Here is an 11,446-nt window from a genome sequence, read left to right as displayed (position 1 = left end):
CTGAAACACCATATGAAAAAAAAAATTATTTATTAACTCCCCGTGTTTTTCGAATCTTGAGCATATATATATAATCGTGTTTTCAAATATCGAGAAAATGCACCCTTGCCTGTACGTGTTTTTAAGGGTATGTGTACTCAATCTATCTATATCAATATATCTATAAAAGTGTGGTTACTTGAAAAGTTTTTCAATTGTGAACAACGGACATAATTACACTTCAAATGTTTACTTATTCATTATCAAGTAACATATGTGGTAATTTCACATACAAGCTTTGGAAGGAGATTTAAAATATGGGCAACCTACATGAAAAAATTAGATAGAATGAGAGCAAGCCCAACTATGATGATACATTTGAGATATACATACACTAAAAAAGATTTAATCCTCACACACAATCACTCACACATATACATGAGAGTTGAGTTTCAAAGTTTAGATGAGCGAATCTTCACACAAAGACATTAAATATTGTTTTTGTAGTCTTGACATAATAGTCGTTAAACATTATATAGATTGTGATGTTGCAGCCTACAACTGAGTGTGCTAAGAGTTTCAATTAAGTAAGAGATAAGTTCTAAGTCGAAATGAGTTTGTACAAGAGTTGTATAAATCAAAGTCTTCTAGTAATACTTTCTTATGTAGAAGAAGAGGTGACACGTAGGAGTTGTTATTCTCCAAACATCCATAAACAAACTTGTACATCTTTATTATATTGCATTTACTTATTGTTATTGTTTATAATATGGAACATTGGAGCATTTTATGTGTCCTTGAAATACCAAATATTGTATATCAAGTGATCGATCAAATGCTTCAACCAAAACGTTTTTACATATTCAACTTGTATTTCTTGTAAATATTTTACAAAATATTTTATCGATTTGTAGAGGGATTAGTTTGAGTTCTTTCCGCTTGGTTATAAAATCAAATTCGATTTAATTTCTCAATGATCAATATTTAAAAAACCGAGCTATTTTATCTCAATAATAATCTCTCAGTCGATCTTATCATGGTGTATATAATTAACCCCACTATAAAATATAATTAAACAAATAAAATATTTGCAAATCTATATACAATGCTCCTATATATAGATTCAAATGTGAAATCAAGATTCTCTTTTTTATTTATTTATTTATTATTTATTTATTTTGGAAAAGCTTGGAGACATGCACGTATTTGCCAAGTATCAAATAAATATTTGTGTGCAATTCAAGCGTGGGAGGTTTTGGATTTATGTATATGAATCTATGTGATGTTACATTCAAATAAGCACTCAAATCTTCAATCCTCATATTATCAATGTCAAAATCATGACCCATACAACCCACATTAAAAGTACACATAATGCTTTCCTACTCTGATCTTCTAGCTAATATTATAAATTTCAACCAATTTGTTTCTTCTCCTTTGTCAACCTCTTGTGTTTTGATCATGGACACTACCATATCTTTCCCTTACTACTCTGCTTCATACGCCGAAGCAAGATTCGACTTCGAAGATCGTGCCAAGTCCTATAGTTTCAATGGCCCGACTGACAACCCGGAGATGAAGAGGAGGAAGAGGGTGGCCGGATATAATAAGTTCGCCGTGGAAGGTAAGTTCAAGTCATCGTTAAGAAACAGCTTTAAGTGGATCAAGAACAAACTCACGGATAATTTCTATGAATGATCCTGAGGTAAAAGAAGAAGACACAAGGGGTTCGATTGGCTGCTTTTCAAGAAGTTTTGCTCCAACGTACATGGCTTGCTTCAAGTGTATGATTATATAATCAAGTAATTCTCATCTAGTTTTGAATAGTTTTTTTTCTCTCCTCCCTTCTGAGGTTCTGTAATATATATTTGGTTTGTGTACTTGTTGTGATGTTCTTTTGGCATTAATATACATCACTCGATTGTTTTTGTACTCTTTTAAGCTTGGAAAATGCTCTGGAAACCGGGCCCCGATTGCAGTCGGATATTCCTCTAGCTCCATCTCAAAAAATGGTGAATTTCTTTGGGTGGTCTCAGGCTCTCACCAGCAACTAGTTCGAAAACGTTGAGCAAAAGATAATCCACGAAATTTGAGAAGTTAAAGTAGATTTCAGAAGCACTAGACTTGCATGATCAGATTAAATCAATTAGCATACAAGTTAAACAGTATGCTGCAGAATCATGGCTTGGTTGATCTGATCAGGATCCATGAAACAAAGCTATTATAACTTACAGCAATATGAAACATTTAAAAATATAAAGCAAGACATAAGAAAAAACTTTATTTACTTATCATTAGTTGATGTTCTGCTTCTAAAAACAAATATATATTGCGTCATATCATATCAAGAAATGCATCTAAAAGTATCATGATTAACAAGAATAGTGGCTTATTGATCTTCTAATCCAAACAACTTTGAGATCTTTTCGAGATCAAGAGTCCTAAAATCAATGTTCGAGATAGACCTTCGGTAAAGTCTCGAATTACTCTCTTCAAGGTGATGAGCAGCCTCGGTCAATGATGCTAGCAAGAGAGGATAGTTCTTGATGTTCTTCAAGGCATTAGGATGAGCCTCGGTTTTTGCAGATCGAGTGTGCTGAGAACGAAATGCTGGTGTAGGCGAACGTGGTGGAATTTCTTGGTTGCTGCTCGGTTTTGTGCTTGAAGATTCACTTGTTGAACTATTGAAAGTTTCTTGGATTTGGGAGGAGTTCTTGGCCATATTAATGACCTGTAAATATAATATATTATTGATTCTGAAATTTATTGTTGTTGTTATTATTATAAGTATAATAAGGTATATACAAAATCAAATCATCAATTTTTATTAAATGAAAATGTAGCATGAAATAATTCATCACCACCTTGGTGTTGAAAGCATATTCTCCAATGTGTTCAGGGAATGAGACTTTTCTTTTATGGCGTGCTTGGATTTCGTGAGGTTGTAGCATTTTGTTGAAGTTCTTATTTCTGGTGAAAATGAAATGAAATGTGAACAATGAAACATTGTCCAGAAACAAGAAAACATGCCACATTTTGTAATTATATAGCATACCTCCTATCCATGGATTGAATATGGCCATCTTCCTCTGCCTCATTTATGGGTAGACTAGAGAGATCACACGGCAATGGGCTCGTCTTGAAGAACTGTGTCCAAAAATCACTCAAGAGTAAGCTTTCTGCACTATATACTAGTTTCTTATGTAGAAAGATACCTTTGAAAAAAAATACAGAGGAAGCAGTGAAAATTTAGGCATAAAATATGCACGAATAGGGGAGTGACAGTGCCTATCAGTCTGTCATTCATTAAGTTCAATCTCAGGATGCATTGTACTATGATTACTTTCTTTCTCACTTACTTCATTTTGAAGGGCAGAAACAGCGGATCCACGATTGGTTGGATCAAGTGCTAGAAGTACTTCCAGGAGGCTGAATGCTGACTCCGGGAAATACGAAAATGTTTCTCGGAATTTTGGTTTATATTGTTGTTGGGGTCGAAAAGTTGCCGGTGGCTTCAATTTCTTCCAGTAATCCTCTGATGGACAACCACAGAGCTTGAAAATCTTGTGAAGTTGCTCGATCTTAATACAAAAAAGTCATGAAAAAAATAACACAGAGTAGATTAACCACCTCACTTTACAGTTAAAATAGGATCATTTTAGCATAATATAATGTTTCGATAGCTATGGCTTTTGGTACAACTACAGCAATAAATCATGAGCATTTTGTTTACCTCATTGGTACCCGGCATAATAGGTCGTCCAACAAACATTTCAGCGAGAAGACATCCTACACTCCACAGATCGATTCCAACTCCATAATCTGTGGAGCCAAGTAGTAGCTCTGGAGCTCTATACCATAATGTCACTACTCTGCTTGTTTGGGGGCGTTTCGGCTTATTTTTATAGAAATTTGCTAACCCAAAATCAGCAATCTTAAGCACACCATTCTTGTCGATCAAAAGATTTGATCCCTTTATATCCCGGTGCAAGATCCCCCTCTCATGACAATGCTGCAGACCCCCAAGCAATTGTTGCATGTAAAACTTGACCTTCAATATTTAAAAGCACCATCATTTCACGATTCAAAAGTAAAGTTTAGCGGGACAGTTTTTCTTTTCTTTTTGTTTACCTGAGGTTCCGTGAGCCTTCCTTCAGGACGAGCGATAACTTTCATCAAGTCTGAAGGCATGAAATCGAAAACTAAGTAGAGACTATATTGCATTCTTGAAGTGGCTATTCCTTCAAGCTTGATGATATTGGGATGGTCAAGTTTCTTCAGTACTATGATCTCTCTTGCCATGAATTGCACACTTGCAGGTTCTGACGTATCGAAACGAACCTTCTTTAAGGCGACAATCTTTCCTGTATTCTTTTCCATAGCCTTGTACACGTTGCTGTAGGTTCCCTTGCCTACCTGCAAATATAGAAATCTATAAACCGTACGTTCTATCACGAGATAAGTAACCAAACGAAGTATCTGAGAAGAACTTCTATCTCAGCACACTTTGATAATACAAACTTCTTCTCCGCAGCTATCACATTTGTCATCGTTATATAAGGCCAAATTTGATATTGTTAAGATGAATAATTTTATTTTTTCGAAAAAATATCTAGTACCAACCTTTATGAAAAATGATAGATTGCAATCTAAACCAAGAGAGAAGAATAAGAATTTTAGCTCAATGCCCATCATGTCGTAAACACATGCCTGTTCTTTATATTTGTAGTGATTCAAAGTTCAATGATTACCACCTTTGCAAGCTTATCATATGAATCAGCAGTCTTTGGAACCAAGCCGGCCAAAGCATCTTTCGGAACGTTTTCGACTAGCCATCGAGGCCATCCCCCAACGAACTCGTCAGCAGCGATATTCTTAACCGATGTCCTCTGTGAAATGCCTCCACCACCAACTGAAATGACCGCATGGAAAGCTTCACCACCACCCTTTACCGAGTTATTAACATTTAAAATCTCTCCTTTTTCGGGTCTTTTGACATGATATCCGTACTCGAGTTTCAACTTATCGAGGCCACCTCTTTGTGGGCTGTAGGGGCTGGTCCCTTTGCCATGAATACACCCCATTTTCGACAGCGAATCTCAAATATTCTCGACTCTACGTTAGCTAAGGTGTCTAAATGATGATAATGACTAGGTGATAACATAGGATGCATGAAACGGTGACATTTTGTGTTTGTGTTTAATTTGTTTAAGACTGATATGAAAATAGCTGGAAAAAAGACAATAACTTGAAGCCGGCATTTTGTGTAAAAACAATAGAGTCCGAAAACATTGTAAGCATTCCCAATGAAGTGGACTGTTTCGTCGAGAAAGTAACGTTTTAGCTGGATATTGGACTCGTACATATGCGAGAATAAACCCTCAATTTAATTGAGAAAATCCAATATAGAAATCCTTCTTTTGGAAAAATAAAATTTATTTTAATTAGTTTCTGTTTATTAGTTACAAGATGAATAAATAAATGAAAAATGAATGTGATTAGTACCAATATAGGAATGATCTATTCAAATATTTAGTATCTATTAACTTAGGAGCCGTAAAACGAAATATAGGCTTATAAAATATCTTGGTTGTATATCTTCAAATTAATAGAGCCTTATAAAATATATTGGTTTATATCTTCAAATTAATTGAATCCACAAGACAAAATGATATATACACATATAAAGGGGGGGAAAAAGAAACTCGAAAAAATCGTGGGGATTCTAATGTATGACGAACATAACCAATTTTTGTCATGATAATCGCCAATCTGTAGTATTTAACATATACTGAATATCCGCAAATCACTCAACCACTTCGCCAAAGTTGGACCATTCGAATTGCACACCTTCCATCAAGAGAACCATGTTCATTTTCCATCCTACACGTTTAACCAAAATTTTCATTCTCTTGCTCTTTCTTTTTATATATTTTTGAAGGCATTTTCAGATTGATATAAATCTATAATCGATAAACTACCATTCATTGGTAAATATGTATTCATTTGAGAACGTTTAATACATCCTATAATATTGAATAAACATCTAGTCTTCCTAAAAGACCAATTACATGATATGCCCAAACACCCAAGGCATCTTATGTAAAAATCGAAATCCCAAAGCAGTAGTAAAAATTAAAAACACAATCACTTGAACTATATGCAAAGAGTATATTTCATGCATGCAACATCTTGATATTGTTGTTCCTGAACAAGAAAACATGGTGAACTACTAGATGAATTCAAACATGAAAAATAAACCAATAGCAGGTATATCAAGCCAAACACACCTTCAACTAGTAGTATCAACTGGCTATTCTTGTCGAACGCTTAAGTGCGAACCAGGCTCTTTACAAACTTAACTTTCGCATGTATTTATGTTCGTACCAAGTTCATGGTGATAGTTCTTCGATTACAAAATGCAGATTAGGTTTCAGCATGGAGAATCATGCCCAGGACTATCGGGATGCATATCCATTGAAGAGTCGTTGGAACTGGGAGGATTTGGGTCTCGGGTTTGGTTGCAACTGTTCGACTGGTGATAGTGTTGGAGACTCCGGCGGACAGGACTAGAGAGAGCATTTGAAAAAACGGAGTTTTTAGTCTGGTCCGAGATGCCTGAACGGAATCCTTGTCCTATAGTTGCTGGGCCAAATGCGTTAACAGATAATGCAGCAGCTCCCGGTATTGCATTTTGAGTCTGTTGATGCTGCTGGAATGGCAGCCTCGGTGATGACGGAAGTTCATCGGTCCCATAATCGAGCTCATTCTGCACGTTTGTAAGTGTAAGGAGTTCGACAAAAAAATAGAAAAATTACATCTTGTAGTCCAGTACGTGTCAAATTCTATGGTCTCCAACAGCTTTATCCTCCGTTTAAACTACAAAAGCTGGTATGACAGGGAAACAAAGGATATAAATGAAATGGAAGCTGAGAAACTGAATAAAATGAGGGAAAGAGGAGACGGAAGCTAGAGCCAAAATGACTCGGAAGAAAAATTAAATATAATACAGCTCGCCATGCATGAGTATGCATCAATTTAATCCATCAACTTAACAAACCAAAGATTAGCATTCGAAAGAAAATCTGTTGTACACACTTTTTCTGCCTCATAACATTTTCAACTGTTGAGTGTGATACTGAATTGCTAAGCTTCTCAATCACCCATCATGTCAATCATCTCAAATCCTAACAACTGAAGTCTGCTTTCCAATAGAGATTTTGAAAGCAAAGACCAAATGTCCAATTAAGATAGACCTTCTGGTCAACTTCTCAACAGAACAAGCATGACCCTAAAAGATATCTCATGAATTTCATACCGAATTCCCAATTCAAACATAGGTTTTTTGCATACAGAAAAAAGTATTTGTGAGTGTAGTTTGTATTTCACAATAAATTGAACAGAACAATAAAATTCATGGCATTATTGCACAGAAGTACGGTATCTAAACATATTCAGGAGAATAACTTGTTAAAACCTGAAAAAATCATTTAAAAAACAAAAAGGCAAAAAAAAGGGGAAGTGCATTTTCTTCCTGTATATCTTAAACTAGTACTTCCGATATTGAGATACACGAATAACTTTATGAATATAAAAAGTGAAAATCCATGACTTGGAACACAAGTACCATATAATAATTTCATATGAAAAGGTCCAGCAGCTTACTCTGGCCTTAATTCATGAAAAGATTCGGTCTTGAAACTCACAAAATCACACTTCCTCGCTAAAAATTGTATTTCGAACTTCCAGAGTTGCAAGAAAGTTTAACTTATTGTGAAACACCAAAAAGCATATAGACACCGATTCAAATTTGAATCATACAGAAATTTGTAAAAAATTCAAAAAATACAAAATAGGAGTAGATGATTGAATCATCTAAATAAATTGACAACCAAAAAATAAGAAAATAAATGCAACTTCTTAGGGATGTCACGCAGAGGAATATAAATTCATAGTATCTTAGAAAATTTTGTGTGTGTGAACCATCATACAAGATCACAAGAAGAAACAGAAATCATGAAATATCTAAGCTAAAATATGACACGAAGTACTCAAAGAGGAATCAACTGATTCAAATCCCATCCACTTGTAGTATATATTCGCTTTGTTTTCAGACAAGATATTTTTTGTTGAAAATGTCTTGTTACACACGAATGTGCTCAGTTCAGTCACAAGATTAATTTATAACTTTCTAATAGCATGCAGGTTATTTTAAAATTTAAAATGATAGCATAAAAATAAAATAAAAATAATAAAAACATTTTTCGGGTGAATTTTAAATTAAAAGCGATGATTACGTTAAAAATGTGAAAATGGATGAATATAAGTTTCCCAAAATAAAATTTTATTTTTGGGAATGGAGAAGATGATTGGAAAAGCACACCCTAGATTGTAGGCTCTATGACTATTACATATTTTGAGTTTCTGATGAGCCTTCTTTACAAGTCAAAACACTACCATTCAGGCCCACTGGATACAGTAACCTATCAAGTTAATTGAAGCTACGTCATCAAAACTAGCCATATCAAAAACCAGAGAACAGCTGACACAAATGATAATAAGATGCACTCTGATCCTTCTCATGGAAAAAGTAGTGAGCCAACAAAATCACATATAGTTATACAAGAATATAATCAAAGATGTCTTCATTAGTAATTTGCAATGCAATCCGAAATCAATATAGCTGAAGCCAATCACACAACACTACCGAAATTAACAAATAAACAAACTAACTAAAGAAGGCAATTATCCTATAAGAATCAAGAAAATGCACTCAAGTTTATAAGCATAGTGATAGATATATAAAAACAATTATGCATCACAAATTCACAAATGCAAGAGAAAAAACCTGTAGATATGTGAATATGTCACCAATCGTCACTCTCAACCCATCTTCATGCTGTCTCAAAATCCAATTATTAACTTTTTCCTGCGCAAAACAAGTACTAGCTTTGATCAGTTATTTACCACCAACGCAATAACATATTATGCCATAAAAACTGATAGAAACTTGTTTACACTTTCTTCAGCACTAAAAATTGCACGTGTCTAATTGGTGCTTCTAAACTAGCATTCACAAAAACGCAAAATACAATTTCTTAGCAACATTTGCATAATCATATATAATTGAAAACAAAAAACGTAAAAAAACAAACAAACAAACAAACAAACAAAGTAATCCTTTCAAAACAAAGAAACAAAACAGATTTGAAAACCTTACATCAGGAAAACTAATCACCTAAAAAGTTGAACTTTATTACTGTTACACATTACTAACAATCATACTCATTAAAAAATTAGACCCAGTATTAATACAATTTACGTACATCTGCACGCATTAGCCCAATTTCATCAATTCAATTCTCATGAATCCGGCAATTCCTAACAAACGTTGAATAATTAAAAGCTACACAAACCACTAAAAATGCATACCGACCAACATGATAAAGAATTGAGCAAGAAAATAACAAAAATAGGGCAACACAACAGACCATAGCGTGGCGTTCACCAGCCTGGAAGGATAGCCGCTGCTGGTGCATGGCCTGGGTGTAGAGCTGGGAGAGAGAGTTGGCCGCACCACAGAAGGTGGTATACATGCTCCGATCCACCTCGTCTAGCCGCGTTGCATCCGATTTCCTCTTCCTTCCCATCGAAATTTATGAAGAAACCCTAGGTTGGTTGGGATAGTGTAGATATTGGGTTTGCTCTTCTTTTTTTTTTTTTTTATTGGAAGTTTGCAATGGAAACGCAGGCGACGCTTATTTATAGAAGACGTGGGGTGGGGTGGGTCGGGGCGGAAATGCTACGTGGCCGGTGGTACTTTTCACCGTTTGTTCTTATTTCCAACGAAAACAAAATAATTCATAGTAATTAAAATCATAATACATTTGTTTATTATACTTTTTGAATTACTTCTTATTAACAAGATTTTCAATATTTTTACTAAANAAAATCATAATTATAATACATTTGTTTATTATACTTTTGAATTACTTCTTATTAACAAGATTTTCAATATTTTTACTAAAGAACTTGTATGTTCCAAAAAATTAATTTTTTTATATCTCCGTCATTTTACAAGAAATTAATGAAGTTTAAATAAAATTAATCTATCTAAAATCAATCATTCAATATCATGATCAAATTAAACATTTCTTAACTAAAAGATACAAAAATGATCCATAAAGACATATTCTTACCATTGAAGTTGTGATTTATTATTTTTGAAAGTATAATATTCATCAAATATAGAATCTTAGTCGATACATGAGGCAAACTCTCTCAAAGATAATCATATAAAATGTCAAAAAGTCGTCTCTTATTATATTACGAAGAATTGTTTTAACATAATTCATAGCAGAAAAATACAGTTTTGTATTTGTCGTAGAAAAATTTTTTTTAAAACTAGACGGATCAACTTGTCGATACATGCTTCGTAGCCGAAAATTCATGTTTTGTATTTGTAGCGGAAACATGAANATAATCTATCTAAAAATCAATCATTCAATATTATGATCAAATTAAACATTTCTTATACAAAAATGATCCGCAATGACATATTATTACTATTGAAGTTGTGATTTATGATTTTTGAAAGTATAATATTCATCAATTATAGAATCTTAGTCGATACATGAGGCAAACTCTCTCTCAAAGATAATCATAGAAAATGTCAAAAAATCGTCTCTTATTATATTACGAAGAATTGTTTTAACATACCTCATAGCAGAAAAATGCAGTTTTGTATTTGTCGTGGAAAAAAAAATTTAAAACTAGACGAATCAACTTGTCGATACATGGTTCGTAGCCGAAAATTCATGTTTTGTATTTGTAGCGGAAACATGAAAATTTAAACTAGACAGATCAACTTGCCGATTAAATTATAGTACTGAAACTTTTTTTTTTGTTTTCAATAGCACACAAGTATGAGATTGTGAACATTTTCTTAAAATTAATTATGACAAATTATGAATTTGTGTTATCTTGTCACAATTATACAACATGAAAATATTCACGATCGTGCTTATCATCATTCAAATGAGGATTCTAAATGGAAATCAACAATCATATCAAGATACCAAAATATATCAATAATCCAAAANAAAATTATACTGCTGCAACTTTTTTTTTGTTTTAAATAACCACCGACACAAGTATGAGACTGTGAACATTTTCTTGAAATTAATTTTGACAAATTATGAATTTGTGTTATCTTCCGATATTAATGACTTGTTATTTATCGTTTTATTACATGCTTGAATAATGAAATAAAAGATATAAAAAAAACTAGGATTTTAACGTAGTTTCAGTCAAAAAAGCTACGTCTACATATTCACGCTCAAATATCATGAAAATCCACTAAACAACAATAATGCTACAATTGTACGAGGACAATTTGTCACAATTATACAACATGAAAATATCTCACGATCGTGCTTATCATTATTCAAAAGACGATGCTAAATGA

General features: G+C 33.5%; 2 protein-coding genes across 2 annotated transcripts; both read right to left on the bottom strand.

Moving 5' to 3' along the window:
- Positions 1-1,302: 1,302 nt before the first annotated feature.
- LOC140964386 (uncharacterized) lies at positions 1,303-5,330 on the bottom strand. The gene is made up of 7 exons (XM_073424106.1): positions 4,734-5,330; positions 4,111-4,395; positions 3,713-4,030; positions 3,339-3,560; positions 3,035-3,126; positions 2,844-2,949; positions 1,303-2,710 (listed from the first exon to the last, which is right to left on the bottom strand). The coding sequence occupies exons 1-7, from the start codon at positions 5,061-5,063 to the stop codon at positions 2,369-2,371; spliced, it is 1,695 nt and encodes a 564-aa protein (XP_073280207.1). The 5' UTR covers positions 5,064-5,330; the 3' UTR covers positions 1,303-2,368.
- A 780-nt stretch (positions 5,331-6,110) lies between these two features.
- On the bottom strand, positions 6,111-9,722 carry LOC140964889 (uncharacterized). Its single transcript, XM_073424862.1, has 3 exons — positions 9,471-9,722; positions 8,828-8,908; positions 6,111-6,748 (listed from the first exon to the last, which is right to left on the bottom strand). The coding sequence occupies exons 1-3, from the start codon at positions 9,627-9,629 to the stop codon at positions 6,413-6,415; spliced, it is 576 nt and encodes a 191-aa protein (XP_073280963.1). The 5' UTR covers positions 9,630-9,722; the 3' UTR covers positions 6,111-6,412.
- Between the last annotated feature and the right edge of the window lie 1,724 nt (positions 9,723-11,446).

This window comes from Primulina huaijiensis, chromosome 18 (assembly GCF_012295235.1).
Source record: "Primulina huaijiensis isolate GDHJ02 chromosome 18, ASM1229523v2, whole genome shotgun sequence".
NCBI classification, from domain to species: Eukaryota; Viridiplantae; Streptophyta; class Magnoliopsida; order Lamiales; family Gesneriaceae; genus Primulina; species Primulina huaijiensis.
Note: the sequence above shows the minus strand (reverse complement) of the source record. Positions and strands in the feature narration are given on the sequence as shown.

Excerpts from the sequence above, each read along its gene's own strand:
- LOC140964386 (XM_073424106.1), bottom strand. The coding sequence starts at position 5,063 with ATGGGGTGTATTCATGGCAAAGGGACCAGCCCCTACAGCCCACAAAGA. Across the intron at positions 2,950-3,034 it reads ATTCAATCCATGGATAGGAG|AAATAAGAACTTCAACAAAA; the intron begins GTATGCTATATA and ends CATTTTCACCAG. Across the intron at positions 2,711-2,843 it reads AATATGCTTTCAACACCAAG|GTCATTAATATGGCCAAGAA; the intron begins GTGGTGATGAAT and ends TTATATTTACAG.
- LOC140964889 (XM_073424862.1), bottom strand. The coding sequence starts at position 9,629 with ATGGGAAGGAAGAGGAAATCGGATGCAACGCGGCTAGACGAGGTGGAT. Across the intron at positions 8,909-9,470 it reads CTGGTGAACGCCACGCTATG|GAAAAAGTTAATAATTGGAT; the intron begins GTCTGTTGTGTT and ends TGTTTTGCGCAG. Across the intron at positions 6,749-8,827 it reads ACATATTCACATATCTACAG|AATGAGCTCGATTATGGGAC; the intron begins GTTTTTTCTCTT and ends ACAAACGTGCAG.